Genomic DNA, 25730 nt, shown 5'->3' with positions numbered 1-25730 from the left:
ACTCACAATATACTTTGTTAGGTATCAAGAAGAAATTGCAACTTTCTTCTTTTCCCTAGCAGGTTAATGAATTCCTAAGGACAATCAGAAAGGGTATTGTAAAGAAACATTTACCTGGGAGATACGGAGCTGACAGGCAGCTAACTCCTTTTCGTTTTCTTCCATTTTCTTATTGCTTTCAGTCTGTGTGCCTTCTAGCTGTTTGCAACGTTTTACCATTGTTTTTACTTCTGATTTCATTTTGCTAATGTACAGTCTTGCAACTGTGAACTCTTCATCTATCATGCCAGTTCCCTCAGGCTGCTGAAAAGTGTGGAATGGCACATTTAGAAAGCTCAGATAATGAAAACAAATTAAAGACGAGCTGAAGCAACTTAGTGCCCAACACACATCCCCAGCCCTAACTGACAGAGCATTTAAACACAAATATGTAACTTTTTCAGATTGATTATTCACAAGTTTGCAAAAAGGTAATGAGTCACGTGAAGAGGGAAATATGGTTTACTGAAGCTTTCTAACACTGCTTACATTCTTGTCCTACAGTGGTCTTTAGATTTAACTTCGTTTCAGTTTCTCATTCTGTTTTTAATGTAAGTATCATCCTGATTGCCACTGTAGGTCAGCACTAGATCTCCAAGGTGATGCTGTCGATTATAACCACTTCATGTAGAGGTTTAATAATATGAATGAAACCACTACTTTAGAAAAAAAACCATACCTGCTCTTGTCTTTGCATAATCACATTCTGCTTGGGACCTGATTAAGTCACAGCATAAGCAATGGATCAGCTTATGCCCAAACCATGAGTATACATGAGGCTTCCTACGGTGGTTTTTACCATACTAAGAAAACTGACCCCACAGTATCCACAATGTATGTGTGTAATACATGGCATTAAAAATTGCACTGACTAATCCTTACCTTGACATCATTATTTCCTACTGCAATTCCTATCTCTGCAAGATCTTTTAGTAAGGAGGCCATCATTTCTGTTGCTCGTTTCTTCTGATGGTTGGTCATTTCTTTAAGTTTCTGAAGCTCTGCATCTATACTGGCTAGAGTGACCTATAGAAAGAAAGAAATTACATTTCAATAAGCAAAACACACTCTTGTATTTAGAACTAGCTTCATACTATTTAAATAGCAACATGTGGTTGCCTACTGAAATGTCCTATTTTCATGTCTAAAACCAGTCTGGTACCAATGTATGTGAATATACCATATAGTAAAAATTTAGAAGTCCTAGAGTATATTTCTTTCAGAAGAAATACTGTCAAGTGCTGGAGACAGAGGCCTTCAGCTCATAAAATATAATCTTATAACTCTGCAACAAAAATCACATCAACATTGTTTAACATCAGAGTTATATATAGCTAAATATCGAAGAATTGCCCCCCCCCCCTTTTTTTTTTTTAGGGAAAAGGTACATGAAGAGCAAGTCCAACACTTCTCACTATATTTTGTCAAAGGGGAATCATTTCACCCTTTCCTGCAGAGCTCTTAACTCTTTCCTACTCTCAAATCACAAAATGACACCCAGTTCTGAGAGTTCATAAGCACTACACTTACTCTAGAGCAGTTTTTGAGCTAAGTTTTTGAGCTGCTGTGGTTGCAATGGCTGCAGCTGAGCAGTTTGCATATTCAGAAGTTGTGTGCTCTTTGTTCTCCAGTTTTTAATAAAATGCCAGAAGTTTTACAGCAGGAAAGTTTCAGCCAGTGATGATACCAAAGGATGGTCGCTGCATGGTTTAGCTGTGACAGACTGAGAACACTGAAATGTCTTAATTTTACTACATCTCAGAACAGTTGTTGCTTTCTCGAGGATTGAGTTATTCATGATACTCAATGGATGTTAGTCGTAGTATCTAGAATCACTTGACTATGTATAAACTAGTTAAAAACTACGATGCAAATAAACAAGCACCACCACCAAGAACAAACCAACCACACTTCATTATGATACACACATACAGCTAGCCTGTTCCACCAAGTTTTAAATGCTGCTTAAGACCAGAGATCTGACTTTCAGCCAACCTTCAAGTGATGTAAGTTACCAATGAAGACTACACAGCTCAAAATACTTAGAAGTTTAAAGAGAAGTTTCATGATCTTGTGAACATCACTTAATGCCAGTGTTCTATCTAGTCAAATCTTACTAACTGAAAATTGAAAGCCACACTCACTAGGGAGACCCAGACCCACTCAATTTCCATCTTCAAGAACAGAGTTCAAGAGGCTTGTGCCATCACATATTCTGTCTGCAATGCCAACTAACACGCTGATACTTTCCAGTACTTAGAATTTTAGAATTCTAAGTAGAGTATTAACTGTTTAAAACTGACCAAAGTCTGTCAAACGATTCGCTACCAAAACTGTCAGTCAATTCAGAAACTGTGCAGGTATGTAAGGAGGCATATGGTATGCATCCTGATGGGACCGATGCTTCATCTGTATTTCAACCAGAGCAATCTTTTGGAATAGTCCTCAATGTTCAGGACTATTCCTTTCAGAAAGTACAACAAACAGCCTATTTTTGAAGGCATCAAGATTAAGGTATTTTAGGTGCCATAAATGCAGCATGCAAATACACATTCCTTTCAAGAAAAGCTGTAGCATGTTCACTGCAATTTCAAGATTGGAAGGAGCAGATTCTTAAGTGAGGATTACCCCAACCGCACCAGAAAGACAAAGAAAATGGAGTCAGATCATCTGCATGTAATGAAAGTGTTAACTTCAGATATCTAGAATTTTTCTGAATACCCCTCAGGTAGTAAAATGCTACAGGTGCTAAAAAGATGAGAGCTATCAAGGTCAACATTCACTGTGCATTTTGCTCAAGCTTACTGGTTTTAAAAAAAAAATAATCCTCCTTTGCTAAAAATAAAGGAGTTTTAGACTTAAGCTCCCATTTTCCCTTGTGAAAAACCTTTAAATGACTTCAAGCAAGAAATACAGGTAAGGCAAGAAAAGTTATATTGGAGACTGTCAGTCATTTCTTATTCCATTTTCATACCGATTTTTGATTGAGTTCATCACTAAGCAATTCGTATTCCTTTGCCTTATCTTCTACTTCCTGAGACTTCTGATCATAATTGACAGCTAATTCTTCAAGGGCTTGTAACACCTCTTTCACTTCCTCTTTAGAGGCATCATTTTCAGCCTGAAGGCGATTCAACTCTGCTTGCAGGTTGTCTTGGTCCCGTCTGGTAGATGCTAGAAGCTGCAACATTGATAGAGATTTGTATAAAATTACAACAAATAATCATCATGAAAATCCTACGTGTAAATTTAATCTTATTAATGCTTGTAGCTACTACAATAGTTTATATCTACATTTTTAGTACCTAGCATCATGCAGTAAGGATGCCAAGGATAGGTACAGTGAGTATCACAAACATTGTCGTGTTGTGAGTATCACAAACATTGTTGTTCCCAGGCTGAAAGTTAAAAAACACAGCGCTGCACCAGCTACTAAAAAGGAGAAAAATGACTGCTGTAGCTGAACCCAGGACAGTATTTATCATCTATATTAAGTATTTTCAAAATAGAAGTGATTACAAATCAAGACACATAAGGACAGCAACTGGAAAAGGAATATTGCGAGTTCTCAAAAAAGCCACTGCACACTACTCATGAGGCTGAAACTGCCAACAGGCTAGGGACTAAACTTCCAGCATTTTAGCCACTGGGTGCTCAAGAATAACTAGACAAAGGGAATAGCTGTTAAAGAGACAGATTAATTTATTTAAATAAGATTAAACGGTAGCTCCAACTTCCCAAGTCCTCGACCCATTTTCTTCTTGCCATGTACACAATGATTACAATTTTTTAATCTTTGTGCTAGACAGAAATACTTTTTCTAGTATCTTGGCTAAAGGAAATTAACAATTTCATTATTAATAGGTGTTTTCCCCATTTAATTAAGTTACATCACTGGTAACGTGTACAGAAATCATTTGAATATTCTAGCAAGTATGGTTTCAAGTAACACATTGATCCTTCATTTTTCATTACAGACCATTACATTTCCCTTCCCCTTCTCTCTCTGTACAGCAACCGACCATAAGTAAACTCTGAAACGGATTGCTTAAAGTAAATCAAGATATATTCAGTTTTGACAAACTGCTAACTTTGCATGGGGAAAACAACTGCCAATATCTTTGCATAAAACATTTCAATTCCTTCAGTCTTCATGGATACTTAAGGTTCAAGGAAACTGGTTTAAGTTTAGCCATTAGTACAGAGTAAGTGGGAGGAATGAATAGGCAGAACATTTAGATAAAGAATAAGAGAACTATTGTAAAGTAGTAAGCCGTCCTTCTACTCCTTGGTCATAAACTGTGACCTAATCGCAACAACATCTCAAATTTCTTTAAAGGAAAGACAAATAAAAATAAAGATGCAAGAGTGAAACTTACCTCTTCCTGATCCAACATTTGTGTTTTCAGTTTTTCTACTAGCTGGCTCTGCTGATTAATTTCTTCATCCTGCAGTTCAAGTAAGACTGTGTTCAATAAACTGAAAAATACCACTCAGGAAAAATAATCCAAGAAACAGCAGATGTTAGACATTTAACTTTTCCATATTCTGAGACAATTACACAACTGAAAGCAATAAAAGTAAACCTTTTGATTTCACTGGCTGATCCATCAGGCTCTTAGCCTGGCACGTATGTGTAAAACACCATGCTTCAAAGACAAAACTCCTATACGTGTGCTTTTGTAAGCTTTCTCCAAGTTGTTCTAACTTCCAAGAAAGAATTAAGATTTAACTAAAGGATTTTTTTCCTCTCCAAATTTAGTACTATTGCTTAAATTTAAAATTATGTTCAAATAAAATAGGTATAATATGGAAGGAAAAAAACCTGCTGTTTTCAAATTACACATATCCCTGCTTTCTCATTATTTTCCTCTTTCTGGTATTGTTCCAAAAGTCAAGAACATTCTACACCCAGAAATACCATTCAAGATTTGCATTAACTTTTCCTTCCTAACTTTCATTTTTATCTTTTTTTTCCTACGTACTGATACTTTACTTTTCAGGACATTTTTTTAGTAGCACCAGATAAGACAATTTTGATTTCTCTCAATCAGAGCTTCAGAACTGGAGCAGGCACTCTCAGCAAATACTTAAGCAAGGTGTAGTATTAACAAATGAAGACTGTCAAATTAAATATTACGTAATGTAGTTCAAGATATATTTCCACGAGGTCTTACATTAAATAAGAATGGCATACCTTGTCATCCAGTTGTTTGTACAGTTTGGCGATTTCTTCCTCACATTTTCTTCTCTCAGCATCAGTGAAATTGCCAGTTACACCAATTGTGGTAGCTGGCTTATCATTAACAACAGTAATATCCTTATCCACCGCAAAAGCTTCCAAATTGGCCTTCTCCTTGTCAAACTGTTCATCGACTGGTACAGTTTCCCCTTAAAGAAAAGAATATACTCGGTTTTAGTATGGTCAGCCATGTGGTATCTTCCATAAAGTTAGCCTTGAGAACTATTATATAGTCCCTACTAACAGTACTGCTCCATGTTTAACAAGCAATCGAGTTCATGTGATTAGATGGTAAAAAAATCAACCACTAGATCATCCAAACTATCTCCTGCTTACCACAGAACATTATATTTCATGCAGTTACTCTGCTATGAGCTCCAAATCTCAAACTCTATCTTCTGGAAAGGCACCTAACTTGCCCCGAAGACAGAAAATCCTTTCTTTTCCCTTGGCAGTCTATTTTGCTAGGTAACCATATTTACTTTGAATTGCTTTGCTTCTAATTTAATTTTTTTTTTTTCAATTACACTTTTACCCTTTTATGTTCATTAAGCCTTTTCTGACGAGAACACTTTACTAACTTAATGCATTAAAAATACCACATGCTTATCAAGGCACTTCTCTGGGAAACGAAACTAAATTCTTTAGTGCCTTATTACAAAATATTTTATGCACTCCTTGAGGCTCTTTCCAACACTCAAGTGTAGTTCTTCCAGAATATTGACACAAGATACTGAACATTTCAGGTGTGGCCTCATGCCGTCTCTATAGAAGATTTTTAATAACTAACAAAAAAAACCCCAACCAAAAGAAAAAAAAAAAAAACAAAACCACACAAAACCCCAACATACACCCAACCAACCAGACAGGAAAAAACAAGCAAAACAGAACCCCACATCTATTAAGCTTGTTTAAGTAAGCTCATTTTTCTCAGATTTACATCAGGATACGTGCACTTGTCCACAAGATTGCAAAATCATCTTCCATAGCTGACGAACTCTAGAATACGTCTGTTAATATGACCCACATTCCACCTTCCCTGAATTTAAGGCTTCATATTTAACTTGCATTTTCTCCGACACTTGGTAAGAAGTTAATTATTCAGGAAGAAAGAATGGGCACACATTCTGTGCTGTCAGCAATTTTGGGGGTTTGGGTGGGTTTTTTGGTTATTAACATGTCTGAGTTTTAAACCAGGACAAGATCTTATAATATTAATTTGAATTGGAAAACTGAACCAGAGGAAATATTTTACTTATTTTCTGCATTTGCAATTAAGATCATTCTTCCTCCCCCAAAATAAAATTTTTTAGAATGTATGTAACTCTGGCTCTGCTAGAAAACCAAGCTTTGAACAACCTAACACCAATATACTTGCAGACATTTGTGCCATTAAGTGATTACGTGAAGTTGTTCCAGTTGCAATACAGTGAAAAATATGAAGTTCCAATGTCAACTTAATATCCTGGCTTTAATATTCTTATCACTGTCTTACATAGTCCTTTTACTTTTAGTATCCAGAAGACTAATTCAGTGTCTGTTGTCTTCCTTAAAGTTGGCAGAATAAAAGTCTAATTGCTTCTCACCGTTCCGCCACCTGTTGAGTTCATTTTCTAGCCACTGTATGGTGTTACGCAGAGTCTTGTTTTTCTCTTTTTCCTTCTCATACTTTTTCTTCCACTGTTCTGCAGTGAGCTCCACATTGACACAAACTGTGTTCTTAATGGTCTTCGCTCTGCGCGGAAAAAGCAAAAAGATCTGAAACTTCATTTTTAAAGAAAGGAAGTAAAGGCTATTTAATAAAGTTTCTACAGAGCACTGGTGAAAGTGTAAATGTTCCCACCTCTTCCGAAAAGATTATTTCTATTCCCTGCCAACTCACTATTCTTTCAGTTGGATTGATATAACTGTTAATGGACAGAGCAATAAAATAAACTTTGGGAAGGCTGAAATATCTCAAGCTGGTCGAGTTGGAAAAAACTGGCTACATACTTTGACCTGAAAGGATTCTAATCAGTATTATAGCTCACAGCTTTGAGCAAAGGGTAGCATTCACCACACCTAGCAAATATTTCTCCAGTGGGGAGCATAATACCTTCAGGGTATGAACCATGCTAGCTTATTTAAGCAGCAGCTCATTTTAACCTAAAAATCCATGAAGTTCTTAGATCTCCCATTAACCAAAAAGGTGTTACAAGCTAGAAAGTTCAGATGTGACTGTCTACATTCAGTCACGTGAATCTCATCCAAAGACATTAGGTTTGGAGATGAAACTACAGACGCTAGGAACATATATCCATGAAGTCAACATATAGGTCTTACTTTAGTGTCATACCTCACCTCAGTAATTTTTCTGTACAGTCTCCTGCTAACAAATTCCCCACACCAAAGATTAGAAGGGGTAATAAGCTTAATGGTAGTCTGAAATCTTCCCCCCACTATTACAACTCCTATAGGCACCTTTCTGCAAAGCCTTACTGGGGCTGGTAACTACCAAAAGACACACGATTTTCTACTAAGTTATGTGATATTTACACAGGCTTCAGTTATTACCAGCTGAGGGTTTCAATACAGAAGGTTGAAGGTTCAATCCCTAGAAGGTTGAATTAATATACCAGACTAACTACAGTGGCCGAGATAGAAGAGTACTCTGTTAACTCCTGAAGAAGTCAAGAGCACAAGACAATGAAATTACAGAGCTATGGCTGGAAGACATTTTTCAATAGCTCATTCAAGAAATACTAAGAGGAAGGGCAAAAGACCTCCTAGATTCTAAAAGGAGACCAATAAACCTCCACTGTTGCAGAGTGCAGTCATTACTCCACACCCACTAATAACCCATATTCTGCCAGGTTTTTAAGAACTCCTGAAGCCATCTAGTCTACTTTCCATAATAATTTCTCTGAAAAGACCAGTAAAAAACTATCTTGCTGAACTAAAGTGATTCCACTTAGTTAGTTAGACTAACAGTTATTTACGTACACTAACATCGATAACCAGATGAACACTAAGTAAAATGCTGACAGCTCCTGCAATGTGTTCCAGTAAATCAAGTGGTTAAATCTAGTGGTCAGGAACCAGAGTATTACAATGAAGCACTAATAACAGAGTGGTAAAGAAGAGATACCTAAGAAAATACCAAATTTGAAATGGGTACTTATAAATTCAATTACAAATGACACAGGAATGTAGAAGTATTAACTTAAATGGTACTGGAATGCTAGATACAGGAAACAGACCAGATGATGTAACAAGATTTTTTTATACAGTATGAGATAAGACAGACAACAACACTTCACCACACATGCATTGAAGAATTACAGAAAGAAAGTAAACACTCTAATTAATTTGGTTTGAGAATCTTAAGAGTAACTTATTTCTCATTCTGCATTTATTTCTGAGCATAGTAAGTACAAAATATTAAGTCATTTACTCACCTTTGGCCAAACAGAAGAGTAGACTTAGTTTCAGATTCATTGTATGAGGATGGAGAGCAGCAAATAACAATAGTGGTTCTGCAATTACCCCCTAGTGAATCTTGAAGGATTCTCGTCATTTTGCTATCACGATATGGAACATAAGTCTATCAAGAAAACGGTTAAATGAATCAGTCGCATTTTTTCAGACACATTTAATTTGTCAAAATAAGAACTAAGATTTTGTTATGCATAACTTCATTAGAAAGACACTAAATTCTACTTTAGCTTATAAATCATAAAAATGAACACACATGGGATGACATAAAACTGTACTTCTAGGGCTGGTAGCTTTTAAAGCACCAGAAAACTTTCAGTATGATGCTTAGATCCCTCAACATTAAATGCAAGTTTACTGATCATCTATGTCAACACAGTACAAGACTAATGGCCATTTGCAATGTGCTGATGCAACTGGATTACTTTCAAAGACTCCATGTGTATCTCTGAGATTAGTACAGTGTTCCTGCATAATATGTTCAGAGATGCAAGTCTTTAACCTTGAAGTATAAAAATAAGAAAGAGGATACTTACACTGCTTTCAGCCAAAGCTGAAATGACATTTCCAAGAGCAGACAACGACTTGTTGATGTTCTTGGCCTCATCCAGCACAGCACCTTCTGCTCCAGTTTTACTAACCTATATATTACAGTAAATTACTAAATGCATCTTCAAAAGACACCTTCCAAATGCAATATAAGTCTTAAGTAATCAAGGCAGTCTCCCTGACTTTATGAGGTACTCATAAGCAAGTTTGATTAAAAAAAAGCAAACTCCTCCTCACTCTTTCCCTGATTCTCCATCTATTTTTCATTCAAAACTCAGAGTCTGAAGATGCTTCCGATTTTTTAAACTAAGTATTCTACATGCAAAGTATGCATTTTTACAGAAGGTAAGTGTATAGTTACAAACTTCCGTCGAACTTCAAAAGCTGTTTGAAGTTTGTCAGAAAGTTTGAATTCCTTAAAAGGAAATAACCTTTATCAACAGTTTGTCCAGAGGTCATCCTTAAAAACAAACCAACAAACAAATCTACCTCAAAACAAACAAGAAAAAAAACCCAAACCCCAAAACCAAACCCCCGTATCAAAACCCAGAAGACACACCGCCTGCTCAGAAAAAATATACCAGAGTCTTTTTTAGCAAGAATTCATGAGAACAGATTTTAGATGCTGAATCTGACCTACATGAATGCTCTAGAAATGTATGTAGATATCAGCAGAAATGTGACAAAAATCTACCCTGACACCATTCTATTTACCTTAGCTCTTCTGCCTCAAGGGCTGAATTTGACTTATAACCCTCCCCTTACTAGTCTCCTCAAGCTGCACTCATGACTACAGCTAAGCAATTCTATTTGCCTACGTTTAAACCAACCCAAAACAAGGCATCAGAAAACCTCAAGTATTTAAAAAAAACAAAAACAACTAGGGAAACACAAAAGCAAAGTTTGAAATAAACAGTGAAAGGAAAAAAACTACAGAGAAAGAAGACCTGCAACCAGCCCTTTACTGTTAACTTTTTTCTCACTTAAATGCTTCTAGTTTCATACTCATTAAAGAAAAAAAGACCATTAGTAAGAAACACATTTCAGAAAAAACACAGGTATAGAGACAACAATAGGCCAGAGAACAATGACACAAGGAAAGACAACAGCAAGCAGAAAGGACTGAAAAAAACTGGAGAAAAGATAGGGATAAACCCAGAAGCAAAAATGAAAAGCATGTCAAATCTCCAGCTCTTAAAAGGCTGACTGCAGTCTGTAAGTGATACAGAATAAGCAAAATGTACATCTTTCCTTCCTTGCTTTAAGTCACTGACAGAGGAAAGCAAGCTGTCATTTTAAACAATGTTACTCAGTTTCAAATTAAGAAACTTGATACCATTACATAAGAAAATTCAGGTATTCCACATCCATACAACTCACTCTACTCCAGTAGCTGGCTAGCTGAGATACCTGTACACTTTGCTCTCACAGATATCAAGACTGAACTCTAGCCTATTTCCCTGCCCTATTCCCTATTTACAAACCCTCACTGCAGTTTAAAGAGGTAGTATCTAATAGCCAACCCAGACCAGGATTCAGAAAGCACATTCCAAAGTAAAAATGAAAACATGTCAGGGATGACAACCGGACAGTCAGTATTAATGTAAAATATTTGATTGTAAATAATAACCAGAGTTTTTTCAGAGCAGAAAAGGAAATTTAGAATTACCTTTTCACTACCTGCCAAGTCCACAAGGTAAAGTTTTCCACTTAGTTTCTGTTCTGTTTGAGTATTCTCTTGTTTTACATTAATAAGAAAAATACTATGACTTCGGGAGCTGTGTTCATTCATATCTATAATCCAAAATAAATTGTCAAAAATAATTGTACAACCAAACTATCTTAACAAAACAGCATCTTCCCACAGTGAAGAGACAGATCTAAAGGTAATGAAGCAGTATAGAGTAATTTCTCAATGACAATAAAACCAGAGGCAGCAAACCCAATAGTATCATCTAATTGAGTAACAAAGATCTAGTTTCCCTTGAGCTCATGGATAAGATTTGCTAGCCTGTCAACTACGTATTTCACATAACTTACTTTATTAGAATAGCAGCACATTTACATTCTGATACCAGAACATACATATTTTTGGTAGATTTACAATGTATCACATTTTATCATATTGTGAAAACTTGAACTAGATGGCCATAGCCTTTCAACCCTTTCTCATTTAAATACCTACTGTTCCCTCTGCTGTGAAACATTCAATTTAAAGATAGATTTTAATTCAGTAACAAAATTTAAGCTGACTGAGAACATCTGCCTATTTCTTCTTCCTTTTAAAGATACTTCCCTCACAAGCCTAAAAGGACCAGCTCATTGATGCCACAGATGCAACTCAACATAGAATAATATTCTTCCATCCAAATTTCTGCTATTTCCTCCGTTAGTCTGGTTCCCACTTCAGAATCTTACTATCTAGGAGCAATGAAGTGGAAGTGCAGGACTGAGTCATTCCTTAAAAGAAACATTTTCCCCCCCCCCCCGATCCTTAACCAAAAGAATGAGATGAAAAATCTTTTATTTTCCTGATGACTGCATATTCTTTCTTTTCGTGAATAAAGAACTAGACACAGGAAGATTGCAAAACTTGACAATGTCAGAGAGTTCTGACAGTCACTTCGGTTGCTAAGAAGTATTATTTTGCATGCACGTCATCTTTCTCTTTTTTTTTTTTTTTAAAGCATACCAGAAGCAAACTGATAAAGCATAAAAGGAGATGAAAGATGATACTTACTTGTAACTGCTACATGTCGGTTTGATTTTCCTTCATCTATAGTATCCATAACTTCTTCTGGACTACATACAAAACGCTCTGTGCAACCCTTTAAGAAAAACAAAACAACCAACAAACACATAGGCAAAACATCACCACACCAACAAGCCAGAAGTAAATGGTGTTACACTAGAGAAGTGCAAGATAAAAGCATATCAGACTGATGCTCACCTTTACATAGGGAACTCTATTCTTGTCCTCATGAACAGAAAGATTGGTCTTTGAAACTGGAAGAGAAAAAGTTCTAAAGCTAAGGTATGTATGATTTCTTTGCAAACTGAATGAGCCGTGTACAACATACATTCAAGTCATAGATGTTATTTCTCAGCAACGCTCTTTTATATACATTAATATACATGAAACAACCACTACTGCAGCTTTAGTAGTATCATAGAGATTACCTCCATGCTTTCCCATTTTGATGTACCCTTATTATAGATTAGCATACTGCATACCTATCTTAATATCATAATAAGATTTGTTTTTAATATCTCTCTCCAAAACAACTTATTTTCCATGTCCAATATAAATAAAAGGCTTACCATCCAAAAGGTCCCTTATTTTATCCAAGTATATTTCAAAATATGACACCTAAAAGTGGAAAGGGGAATAAAGATACAGCATCAGAAAGCAAAACTGCTTTGCTTTTTGATCACAAAGATCCAGCATGATTACTATAATCTCCCACATAATAACACATCTAGCTCAAGTCCAAGGCTGAACTAAAATACACCCTTAAGAAGAAAAAATTCTTATTAAAAGCTTCAAACACTATCAGCACTGCTATACGTTATCAGGATAGCTAACACCTACGTTTAATAGAAATACAATTGAAGTGTTCACATAATTCTTAAGAAAAGTCAGTTACATCAGAAATAACTCACATTATCACATTTCCAAATTACAGGCATTTGAAACATATATAGAACATCCATTTAACCACAGACTACTTCCAGTTTTAACATAGATTAAATAAGTAATAATGAGGAAAAGCTTACCTTAATATGAAACTCAAGATTCTCATCCATAGAGTAAATGTAATTAAAAATATCTTGCACTATTCTTGGAATAATTCCCATTCCATCCGGGTCATGAAGCTTCCCCTTATTAGAAAAGGATACAATAAAAATGAAACAGTCATACTGAATCCAACATCACAAACAGTATACAAAGGCAAAACAAACAGCTAACAGATAAATTAGTTTTAAAACGCTGACAGGTAGGATGCACTTATTTTATCTATAAAAAAAAAGACTTGACCATCCATTTAGCCCCAGCATTTGCCAGGAGTGAAAAGAACAGCCTCAGAAATCTCCTGAACTACTAAAAGTGAAAATGTACTGTTAACATTATTCTTCCATTTCTTATCCTAGGGCTGAAGTAGTAGAATAATTGCCATTGTCATTGTCCTAAAAAAACATTTTGGGTATCAAAATGTTGCAATGGAAAGGAAAAGAAAATCACAATTGCAAGATAAAAACAAGCAGACATCTTTATTTTGAGAAAGATAAGACTGTTGTGACAAAAGAGAGATGACAGTGACATGAAGAGAAAAATTATTTTAAGATTTCTTACTTCCATAGTGTGTGTCTTTCCAGACGATGTTTGCCCATAAGCAAATATTGTACCATTGTATCCCTCAAGTACGTCTAAAGGGAAAGAGTATTTTCATTAGAGTTCATTTCATTTTACTTTCCTTTAGAAGAAGGAAATAGAATGCAAGTAGGCAGTTCCTAAAATGTTCAGCAAGTTAAATCATTCAATGTTTGGGAGCTCTGTGCTATAGTTGGGAGAAGGGAGGGTGTTCCTCCCTACCCCTTTTAATGCATTAAGTCATCACTGACTGTGTTTTAGAAGCTTACTGTCTAAGAAGCAGCTGTTCCTTCAACCAGAAAAAAATCAGGATTTCAAATTCAGAAGCAAAAAGGAAATCGATATAATGCTGAAAAGACAGTCTTTGATAACTCTTAAGAAGAAACCATACACAAGAATGCAGTAATATTTTCTGCCTTCAGGAAAGTTTCATCATCCAATTGTGAAGAGAATGGGCTATGCTGTAAGTTTCAAGCACCTTACTTTTGGCCGTAAGTTTATAGTTCAAATTATGAAAGAACCAACCCAAAAATCTAGATTGAGGGGTGAGGGGCTGGTGGGTCAGTTTGTTTACAAGTCAGTTACTGTAGAATCACATCCTGCAAGCAAAATTTCTATTTTCCAAAAACAAGCATGAGATACTCCAAATGGGGAAGTCTCTGACACCCCATCATCCATTTCTACCACCATCAGAGCTCATTTGCCACCTGATGCAGCATGGCCTAGAAATGCCACACAGAGATCAGACTTCTAGATGGAGAAAGGGGGCAGCATTACAACTCTTAGCTACCTCCAGTTTTTAAGGAGCAAACCTCTGATCTAACCCCGATTACTATTTAACTCATTAAAGGGTTAAACACTTGCAGCAGCATAGATTTTCCACAGTAATTCACTTTTTTAATGACCAAAAGACTCCCACATTTACCTCATCATCTCTTGTCACTAACAGCTGATATTTCAGGGGGTTCTGGCAAGGCTGTGTTAAAGTTGTTTTGAAAGCTGTGTCAGTTAGAACTTAAAACTGAGCTCAAGAAAATAATCAATTTTATCTTCAGGAAACAAGGTAACAGCTTACTACAGCAACATACTGTGGCATAACCTTCCTTATGATGAGACTTGGATTTTCTGAAGTTACTAGGCCAATTCAAGTTTGGAGAAACAGTACACCCTGATGTGCACAATGATAATTCACATTTAAACTTTTAATTGTGAAACTATAAATCATATTGAAAAAATCCTCAACTGTGTATTAAATAAACAAGCTTAGAAAAGATCCATAGCACACACATGATTTAACAAGAGCCCATTCCTCTTATATTCCTCCAAACAAACTAATGTAGAATGTTTTCACCAACAAATTTGAGCGGGGGGGGAAGTAAAAATTCATTCATAAGAATTATTTTGATTAATTACTAACAAATTGTTTTAAACAATCTTATGCAGAGAACTGAAAAAACCCAAGACATAACAGGCAAATGTTGTCAAACTTGCTGTTTCAGTCAACAAACAGTTGTTAAGAATTGATATAATTTATCAGCTCAACTACAGGATGATTTTATAGTGCTGTGATCCATGTTGACTCTTATTAAACATTCAGAGAGTAAAAGGGAACAATAGACATATCAGTTTTCACCATTGAAATCCCTATGAATAGTAGACATTTCCTTATGGTTAAAGTTGCTGTTCCACCTTACCTTTGACAATCTTTTTAGCACAATCATTGTATACTTGTTCCTGTGATGTGTTTGACTGGAATACACGGTCAAATATATATGGCTTGGACTGGAAAAAAAACACACAGAAGAGCTATTAAAAAAACAGATGCTGAAAGTAGAACTGGAAGGTGTTTGCTCACATAGAAGCAGCCTGTACTGTCTCAGCCCAATCTTTTGTTTTATTTTAAGCACTTGAAGACCGCAGCAAGGAAATCAGCTTATACAGTGTTGCCTAAATCTTCACGTGCTTGCCTATAAGTAAGGTCTTAAATGTATTTGCTTTCAAAGTGCTATCTAAATAGTTCTCCAAAACTACTCTGCCAAATGACCTCAATTTACTTGATTTACAGGGCAAGCCAGTGCCTAGTCTGTACATCTGAGAATCTGTTCTTCTCTTCTGCTCTAGTAGCAGGTTTATTCTGGTAAACCCAAATTATTAAAAACAGCTCATACCACATCACACAGACTATCTGTCTTGGTAATACTTGTTAAAAGCCTCAAACCAAAAAGAAACATTCAGATGACCTATCGTCAGCCCAAGAACTATTTCCCCATACGTGATATGCTTAAAATAAAGCTCCATAAGCAGAAGGAAAAGGCCACTTTGGAGGAAGGGAATCTTTCACAGAAGACTCATTTTGGAGATGCTGCAAAAGAAAGCTCTGACATAGCTTTTTGACAGGAATGTTGGATTTAGCTTTGCTTTATAGAAGAGATTTCCATAATGTAGTTTTAAGCTACATTAAGTTCTAAGCTGCCCATCCACTAGGATATGAATTATTACGCTCATCTTATGAAGTTCAGATTTTTGCAGCAATTTCAGAGCTTGATTTAGTAGGCAGGCAAGCAGATAGGCAAGGTTTACAAGGGACCTAGGTCACTTACCATTGCTAAACTCACTGCAACTGTTAAGTGCTCTATTTTGCCTAAATTTAATTCACTATCATCCTCCCTCAAGGATATGCTGGAACTGCCTCCCTGGCAAAGAAGCAAGTATAGCTTCCATCTTTCATCCACCCACGACATTCCCTTCCCCAGCCTGACCTTCCATTTGGCTTTTAATAACATCTAGTGTAACACAGAACAAAGCTTTTTAGGTTCAACACATATCTATCTGCTGAGAGGGCTTGAATTCAGGTGGATGAGCTCCCTCCTGGAAAAAATAATTACAGCATTCACTGTGTAAATACACTCAAGAAACCACAAGACTCAGTAGGCAGAAACTATCCCTAAGGTGCTGAAGATTGTCAGAATGCTTGTTTCACAGCAGGGAAATCACAAGCCACCTTGATTACTCATGTTAGCTTCAAATACACCTCAAATTCGTATGTTCTACAGGTAGAATTGAAGCCATTACACACACCAGGAGACAAACAAGTTCAAGTAACCCTGAGGTAAGAAAATGAAGACTGAAAACATGTTACATAAAAAGGTGACTCTAGAAAAGATAACACTAGCTATACATTTTCTTTCTCACTAGCAGCTGGAGTTCCAAAAAGCCTCCAACTTCACAAATACCAATCAGCTATGCTACACACTGCAACTCTTCTACATCACTAAACATTAACCAGATCTGCTTCATGCTCAAGTGCATATTTATATGCACTGAAATAATGCCATTTTGGAGGATCATATTTACCATGACACATTGGAAAAAGAAAGCAAGAAAAACAAGTGTCCAACGTCACAGCAAACCATCTGTGCAGCATTAGCAGTCTGTGTGCTTATACTTGCAAGACTTACTGTTTCAGATGACAATTATTCCAATTTAATTGATTTTGGAAGAATTAGGGAAAGTTCCTGGATACGATCTTCTGACAGTCTATGCAGCAAATGTTAACAACACTCACTATTTCTCACAGATCAACAGATCAGATCTTCGCTGTTCCCAACAGAAAAGTAAATTAAAACACACACATTATTTTGCATGATGTGTGTGCTTGAATGTGTGCATATATATACACACATTGTTTTGTATTTATATATTACTACAGAATATTTCTGATGCCAAATAGCATTTTTTTTTTTTATTTACTTCTAAGAAATCCAATTTAATAAATAAATCAACCATTCACGCCTAGTTTCTGGTACAGGAGTTTGGAAAGAACTGTAGACCCAACCTGCCCCAGCCTTCGGCCAACCTGCAATCTGCAGGTATTTGCAGCAGGTTCTGAAAAACCTTTCCTCCTCTAAATTATGAAACAGTGTTTAGAGGGTTGGGGGTTCGGTTTCTTTTATTTCTGCCAAGCAAAGGTTGACCAAATTGAACTTTTCTTCTTTATCTGTGTTAAAGGAAAATCATTTACTCATTTGAGAATAATCCATAAACACAGAATACTTTTAGACTATCTACTTGCTAATCACCATTTAAATGTCTTCATGAGAGAAGAGAGCCAAATTACAGTATCCCATATATTTACAAAATGTTAATATAAAGAATACTCTTTTTTTCTTTTTTCCAAAATGTTAATATAAAGAATAGCACGTATGAAGAATACCCTGGACTAGTAAGAACAGAAAACCAAGCTGCAAGGACTTCACTCATATAGTAATGCCTTTAATTGATCTTGTTTATTTATACAGCGAAAGCAGCTAGGCACATGACAAATTCCAATTACCCTCAAGCTAACAATTGCTATCAACATATCTACAAAATTTAGTAATTCTGGCCAATGAATCCTTAGAGGGGTCATGTTTACACCAGTTGTCACTTCCCCATCCTTTGCAGGTGGAAAGTACAATATTTGTTTACATGCCTTTGTTATTATACCTTGTAGATGAAGCCACAATACAATTTCAAAGCACTCAAAAACCCAATTATGTATCTCCTTCCTCTCCCAGGTCACAGTTCATTTATCACACCTATGAAAACCCACATTAGAGGCATGTCCCTGCTCTATCATCACTGAATCAGTATCTAATCAAGTAGGTTTAGCCAAGCAGGTCCCAGGATAATTATGTTTTAGGAATACAAGTTACTCCCACTCAGCATGGCTTCTCATCTTTGACATGTCTGACATAAGACATCTATGTCTTATCACTTCTCTTTACAGTCTACTTTCTCCTGTAAACAAAGCTAAAACAGTATTACACAGACTACCCTGCCCTAGAAAGCCTCCTCATTACTTTTAAGAGATTAATCAAGAAAGATTAAAGCATCAGATATTTTTTCTATACCAGATGCCTTTTCTTCCCCAAGTAGTAAACAATCAGATACTATGAACTGAAAACACAAAAGGTCCAAGTAACATTACTATACGGTGTCCATAACAGTGGTAGCAACACTATCACTACCATGATGCTGCTTTAACACACTCCAGAAGTTTTCTGCAAGTGTTGCTCAAATCTTAATAACAATTAAGATTTGGTGACAATTTAACATACATGACGTAAGCAACACAAAATATCAAACGAACAAGCAGAGCCTCTGCCTTTCTCTGAATAGAGAGAATTCAACATTTACATTTGCTCCTTGCGGAGACAGTAACCAACTGCAAGACAAATTCAGCTCCTACAGTTGCTTGTACTGAAGGGATGTGATCCCATAGCAAAAACTGCAAGGACTCTCACAGCCCTCAAAAAAGGACATCTGCCAACATGATTTCTCAGTAGTTAAAACTGAATCTTAATGAAGTGTTTATGTTCAAGAACACAGTGCTGCAGTTAACTTGAAGACTAGTTACCAGTTATCCTTATATAAAAGGATGCTCAATCCAAATTATACAAGAATTGGAGCATGCATGAGTTTTTTCATAAAAGTTAGGCTTTGTACAGTACCTTCCTTCAATGATTTCTACACAAAAATCTGTGATCAAAACCAGACTGAAATCCTACCTCAGAAGCCCAGAAACACTTAAGGTTATCTCCACAGAAATTATTTATTTATTTATCTTCCTGTTCTAAGTTTCTATAAACTACAGAATTGGTTATTTGTAACATTACCTGCATTCACCTTATTTTTTATGCATTAGTATCTGCAGCAAAGGCACTAATGAAAATTTATTTGAAAAATCAGTAGCGTATTTTCCTACCACAACATAGCCAGATGTTCTTTACTATTTATTGCTAGAATGGACAGTTATAACAGTGTTATACCGTCCAAGTTAGCTTATTGTTGGTGAGAGGTTGAAGTAATAAGTACTGAGCTTATCTTCCCCTGAAGTTCTGCATTTTTCTTACAAAACATTCTTCCTATTGGCACAAAATACATTAAAAGAAAAACTGCACACCGAATAATCTCTGGAAATTATTACATCAAATACTTGACTCAGTTCTTCCTATTAGTAAGCTAAGGTATTGCTGCTTTGACACACCTAACGGAGCCCAACATTGTGAATGAGTGAAAAGGCACTCCTCCAAATAAGTATTTTATTTTTAGGATAACGAAAATGGATTTGCTTCTTGTCCTATCTCTATGCATACAAAACTGCAGCCAATGCAGAACAGGTAGTGAATCTCAGCTCCTTCTGCCCTATTTTTCTGTGCAAATACTGCAACTCAAGTATCAACTTTTACAGCATTATTTACTGTTACGGAAAGACTAACCACGCAATTTTATAAAAAACAAAACCAAAAAACTGTGACTAGAAACTCAATTTCCAGCATCAAAACAAGAGAGGAATTTTGGAACAAGAGTTTCAGCCAGTTTTACTTACTTCCTAAAGTTTCTAATAAAGAGAAAAGCAAGCACTACTGGCACAAAAATTGTCATTGAATATCAGACAAAAACCAAATATGACCAAGGTGTTTTTAAGTAAGTGGCACAGCAGTCAAGGAGTACAGTTCTCCCTTTACACACTACTGTAAGCTAGAATAGCTGCTTTCTGTTAAATCATTGTATCAGTATCACCTGTAAAATGTCTCTATTACCTATCATTTCATGGAATGAAGTAAAAAAATATAAATCAGAGTAACACTGAATGAATGCTATTGTTTCAGCTGCAGATTGCTATTTTTGATGCATGTTTAAAATCGCACTGTAGCCATGAAGCATTTCCCTCTGCGTGTTTCTAATTTAAAAAGTGCTTTCCTTCACTAGCAAATAATGCCAAAAGTTGTCTTAAGAGTGTACCTTGCTTCTTGCATTCATACAGGCCAGCACAGCCTTTCTATCAGCAACACACGTGAATTACATTTTCCTTCCCAATAACTTGCTGCCAAAAGCTGCATTAAGAGCAAGTGATCTTCATTAACCTGCTTCTAATGTAACTTCAACCTACCCTTGCATTCATTTACTATCTAATTTAAAAGGTAATGAAAAAGAAAGCTAAATGTCTCAAGCTGTTTCCAGGATCACAGGGGTTACACCTACATATAAAAAAAAAAAAATAGTACTCTAAACCGATATGAAAATACAGACAGGTAGGCATGATTTTCTCTTAAAAGTCATAGAAATAAAGGAATATACTATGATCACTACTAGAAAGATTTGGATAACAGAGGAATACTGCCCATTTGTGTGAATGCCTGTAACATCTCACCACTTCAGACATTTGACAGTACTGTTCAGTTTAGGGTTCAGTCTAGAGGCTTTGAGTGCCACTGTATTCAGTAATCTACCTCATCTTTTGGACAGTTTTAAGATGAGCAAGATTAGGTATAGAAATATTTTTAAGAAAGAAGTATAGAGATGTTATGCAGAACTATAAAGCTACTCAATTGCAAGCAGGTTCATATCTGAAAAGAATAAAGGATACATATATGTATATACATTATAAGCTTGCTATTCCTTCCTGTTTCATTCTTTCTCAAAAGCCTGAAACCCATGAGCAAATTGCTACCAATTTTTGTAAATAGGTACATTTATAATGTTTAACATAAAAGCCATGTACTCATAACAAGTCATCCTATTATCTGTTTTAGTAAATCCCTTCTTTTTAATTAACAGGAAGAACCATTAGGGAAAAAATAAAATATTAAACTGGAAAGAAGCTACCTTTAATTAATAATTTAAAAGCTCTTTACAAGTTAAAAAAGTTTTGTCCTGTGGAAGGACAATACATTTTCAGAGTCTGCTCTTTAAAAGAGAGGAGCACCATACGTCCCCTTGAATTGCTGTTACATACTAGCTACAATTAAAACCAGTATTTTATCTAACACAAATCAAAACAACTCACTTGTCCAGAAAGACAATCATGTCAGTGACTCCTCCTACACAGGAGGTAGGAAAAGAAGGGAGGATAGATAGCTTAGAGATGACAGGGGAGTCAAGGAAGGAGGAGGGTTTGGTTACAGTCACTGACTTCCCTTCCCACCCTCCTCCACAGAGGAGTCAAATCTGCAGTCTGGTACAAGCCCTGCTTCCACCCTCTCCCAGTTTTCACCTCCTCTCTACCATTACAGGCAACTCCCAAGCATTATTAAAGACGCCTTCACTGTTTCAGCACAGATCCGGGCACACAGAGAGGGTGTGAGTCCTCCAGGAAGCTGAGGGAAACAGCTATAAAAAAAAAAAAAAAAAAAAAGAAGTGGCTCAATTACTGTTCAACAGGCAGCCAATATGATATTGTAGCAGTAAAGGCAGAAATCAAAAAGCTGAAAGAAACCAAACACACAGCTTATTGGGGAATGTTTTTAGAAACTGTCTCATGAGAAGGGCTGTTTCTGCTCCTATCCTCCCTCGGACAATTCTACAACACAGACACACACACACAAACACAGGAGGTGGCTGGCTACAGCCTCAGGCTGGAAGGTCCACAACTTTGTAAAAACTCAGCTTGTTAAAAACAAAAAGGGGGGGGGGGGGGAAACAACCAAAAAACCCTAAAACCACCAACAGAAAAACCCACCAATCAAGTTAAAATAATTGTTTCAACAGTTTTAGAGAATCAATTCATAATGTTGAGAACCTTGATCTAGTCATATACCCATCATTATAAAAACAAAGATCACAGAATGTCAATCCTTTGTTAAGATTTTGTGAAACAGAACACAACTACTGCCACTGCTACCCAATGTAATTTCTGGGGGCATTTTCCCAAAAGTCAGACACAATAAGTCCTGGACCTAGGACCCTGAAGGACTTTTTGCTGTCATTTTTATCAATGCAGAAAACACCCAAGTACAGTTGTAACGCTAAATATTAACCCCAAGCATAAAGCCCCCCCCACGCTCTCACAGGAGCATGCCATCTGACTGTTCTATTTAGACACAGTACCACCTCAGCCCAATTTACATTTTAGATATTTTTAAATGTACTTAACGAGTATTTAAACAATGTAATGTTTGTAAAAAGTGCAAACACATCAAGGTTTCTAAACTTAACTGTGGATTTGAAACAGAATACGCACCATCATAATGAATGGGTATTCACTGATGGAAGTGAGATCATTTGTTCTGGTTAAATTTTCCATGTTCCAGATTTGGTTCCTTACTCTGAGGAGTTTACCTGTACAACCTCAGGAAGAAGAGATGTACTCCAAGATACTAACTTGCCAGATGAAATAAACCCAAATTACCTCATTTCGCAAGCATGCTATCATTCCTGTAGCTCCAGACTAACGGAATTCCATATTTTATTGAGAAATTCAGCTGAATATTAACTGACTAGAGCACTAGTATTTAATAACTCATACTAAAAAAAAAAGTACTTTATTAAATCACCTCAACTTCAGATACTGTGTGAAAAAGCTCTTACTGGTAAGCCTCAAGAAACAATATAAAAAACAAAATTTGAAGACGGATAACTGACATTTAAGTTACTTTCAGCAATGCAGAACCACCACTGACCCTAGACAGAGAAGTATTTATATTAAAACACAAATTAGAAGTCAGCAAGAATAAAACAAACACTGGGAATAAAGTGTGTTTGTACAATACCGACCAAACCAGGCCATAAACTACTGTAATTTTATATTCCAGCTCCACTTTGTAGCTAAATATGACACACTGAACAAAAAGGAAAGGATTATCCTATCCCCTGTAACATCCAGATTGTTTTGTAATAGGCCTCATACTTTGCAAGGTGACTTCGGTTAAAATACATATACAGACATGTAATAAGCCAAAGGGACTGTTTATTCTGACTGAAAAAAAAGTTATTAGCCTAAGACTGATTTACAGATCACAAGCACCATTGAACTGAAGCCTGCACTGCAGTTTTGCATTTTCTTCCCAAAAAACTCTCTGTAGGCAATTACTTCGATAGTAGCCCCATTTTCCTATTTAGGCACGTATTTAGGCGGTCAAACCCCTCATCGCCAACACCAGGGACAGCCCAGCCGGGGGACACACTGCAGGACTCGGCTGTTATTCTCCACCTCGTAATACACGCGTTTTCTGCGGGCACACTGAAGCGTGCCCTGTGGCTCGGGCTCGGCAACGAAACCTCACGCTTCGCCTCAAGTCGCAAGCCGTTCGCTAGAGCCTTTGTCAGAGGTTTCCCAATCTGCAACCTCCGACAAGCCCCACAACTCAAAGCCTATCGCCCGGGGACCTCTGCCCCCACCAGCTCCCTGCTCTTTGCCCGATCCAGGCTGGCCGGCCCCATCCACAGCTCTGCCTGCCCTCCTCCCCTTCCCCCTCAGCCCCCCCAAGAAAAGGCCACCCCCCTTCCCGAGGCGTCCCCGCCCGCGGGCGCTCCCGATCGCCTCAGCCCTGCCCTCCCGCCTCACACCGCGCCCATCCCCGCGGTATCTGACCCCGCCGACCCCTGACACCCCCTCCCCCCCGCGCTTCCCCCGCCTTTCCCGGCCTGGGCGGCCCCTCACCGCGATGACGACGGTGTCTTCGCCCTGAAACTTGGCGATGTACTTGTCGCCACGGGTCACTTCGGACTCGTTGAGGGGCCTGAAGCGACACATCACTTTGATGTTACACTCCGCCGGGTCCGCCATCTTAGGCCAACGCCGCCTCCGGCGCGCTCAGCTCCGCCACCGCCAGCTGCCGCCTGTACACCGCCCGCTCCGGGGGTCTCGCAAACCGCCGTTGCCGGGAAGCCTGCGTCCGCCAAGGCAGAAGGGACAAGGGAAGGGCTCCTTCCTGGCCGCCGCCTCCCGCTCTCACTTCCTCCCCAATATGGCAGCCATGGCGGCGCCGGCAAGTCCCAGCCCCCTCTCGCCGGGCAGAGGCGGCGCCGGCGGCGGGGCAGAGGGTGACGTCACCCGCTGCAGCGCCCAGCCCCGCCCCCGGCCCGGCTCCCACCGGGGCTGCAGGGCGCAGGCGCGGGGCTTCCCAGGGGCGGGGCTTCCCGGGGCAGCGGGAGGTGCCGGGGAGGGGTGGGGGGGTTCCCCGGGCTGCTTGCCGCCGGACCGGCGCGTACTCCGCTTCCTTTCTGCTGGAGCGGGGCGGGTCGGCGGCTGCGGTGCTGCGAGCAGCGGTGAAACCTCGCCCAGCCGCCTCAGGGGGAGCGGGCGGGCACCGCTGTATCCCAGATGGGGCGGGGGGAACTCCCGCCTCAGGCCGGCGGCAGCGGTCTGGGGCGGCGGGACCTGGAGCTCGCCGGCCTTGGTGCGGGCGGGGGTCGCGACACGGGCCTGTCGCCAGCTGCGCGGGCCCGGTTAGAGCCCGGGTTTGTAAGCGCGTCTGGGAACGGAGAGGCCGGCTGTGAAGTAAAGGCTTAAAGCGGACGATTGAGATAGAAACTTCTGCTATTCGTTTTGGTTGTTGTTTAGTGTTTTGTTGGGTTTCTTTTCCTCACTTCATGAGGTGTTCACAGGCATCAGGAAAGTGCCAGTATTTCCTACAGTGCCCGCGAACCTTGTCTCACATACTTGGGAAGCAGGCAGCGTTCTTTGGGCAAGGGGGTTAGGAGCATTCCAGGTCACAGCTTTTGGTGTCAGCTCGGTGACAGGTCCTCTCATCACCTTCTCATCCCCGTCTAAATAAAGAGTCTGCACAGTTGTTTGTTTGTTTGTTTTTAAGCTGAGTTTATTTCAAGTTTTGTTTATTACAGGGGATTCGAATTCTGGGCAATCAAAACTAATGGACTCTTACCTAGACAAAAAACATCAGATAACAGCAGGGATTCTCAAGAGTCATGATCAGGTGTTTACAACTGTACCTCCTGCATCCAGGTTTGAACTTTCAAACTGGGACAAAGTACAAACTGACAGCTTGGCTAAGTCTGCTTCCTGACAGAAATCGTGATTTGTACTGGAAATCTTTCAAATAGCCTTGAAGGAAAAAAATAAAGAAGGAGCCTTTCTCTTTAATCAGTGAATTTTAGTGGGCCAGAATGACTCAGAATAGCAATGTCCTTCACTTAAAAGTACTGTCCTTTTCATTAAAAAAGGGGGGAAAGATTGTGAATTTTAACAGGGCCCATCTGAAATCAGGCATTCTCCATTTTCCAAAGCCTTCTTAGTTTCATTTCATTGAAATGAAACACATTTCAATGTGT

The 25730-nt window shown here is 38.2% G+C and overlaps 1 protein-coding gene across 3 annotated transcripts in view; it reads right to left on the bottom strand.

Annotated features, from left to right (window-relative positions):
* KIF5B (kinesin family member 5B) overlaps positions 1 to 24462 on the bottom strand; it is a 34418-nt gene extending 9956 nt beyond the window's left edge. Inside the window, exons 1-16 of one of the 3 annotated variants that reach the window (XM_030504173.1) lie at positions 24100 to 24462; positions 15371 to 15458; positions 13659 to 13732; positions 13082 to 13186; positions 12626 to 12674; positions 12255 to 12310; positions 12045 to 12132; positions 10974 to 11098; positions 9292 to 9396; positions 8719 to 8864; positions 6868 to 7016; positions 5237 to 5430; positions 4419 to 4487; positions 3014 to 3220; positions 922 to 1065; positions 115 to 303 (exon numbers count right to left, since the gene is read on the bottom strand). In XM_030504173.1, coding sequence (XP_030360033.1) covers positions 115 to 303; positions 922 to 1065; positions 3014 to 3220; positions 4419 to 4487; positions 5237 to 5430; positions 6868 to 7016; positions 8719 to 8864; positions 9292 to 9396; positions 10974 to 11098; positions 12045 to 12132; positions 12255 to 12310; positions 12626 to 12674; positions 13082 to 13186; positions 13659 to 13732; positions 15371 to 15458; positions 24100 to 24225 — 1914 coding nt within the window. In that variant the 5' untranslated portion in view covers positions 24226 to 24462. Of the gene's footprint in view, positions 1 to 114; positions 304 to 921; positions 1066 to 3013; positions 3221 to 4418; positions 4488 to 5236; positions 5431 to 6867; positions 7017 to 8718; positions 8865 to 9291; positions 9397 to 10973; positions 11099 to 12044; positions 12133 to 12254; positions 12311 to 12625; positions 12675 to 13081; positions 13187 to 13658; positions 13733 to 15370; positions 15483 to 24099 lie in introns of all 3 variants that reach the window. The other 2 variants (XM_030504154.1, XM_030504164.1) reach the window with 2 other exon arrangements.
* Between the last annotated feature and the right edge of the window lie 1268 nt (positions 24463 to 25730).

This window comes from Strigops habroptila, chromosome 1 (assembly GCF_004027225.2).
Source record: "Strigops habroptila isolate Jane chromosome 1, bStrHab1.2.pri, whole genome shotgun sequence".
Lineage (NCBI taxonomy): Eukaryota > Metazoa > Chordata > Aves > Psittaciformes > Psittacidae > Strigops > Strigops habroptila.
This window is presented reverse-complemented; position numbering and strand designations above follow the sequence as displayed.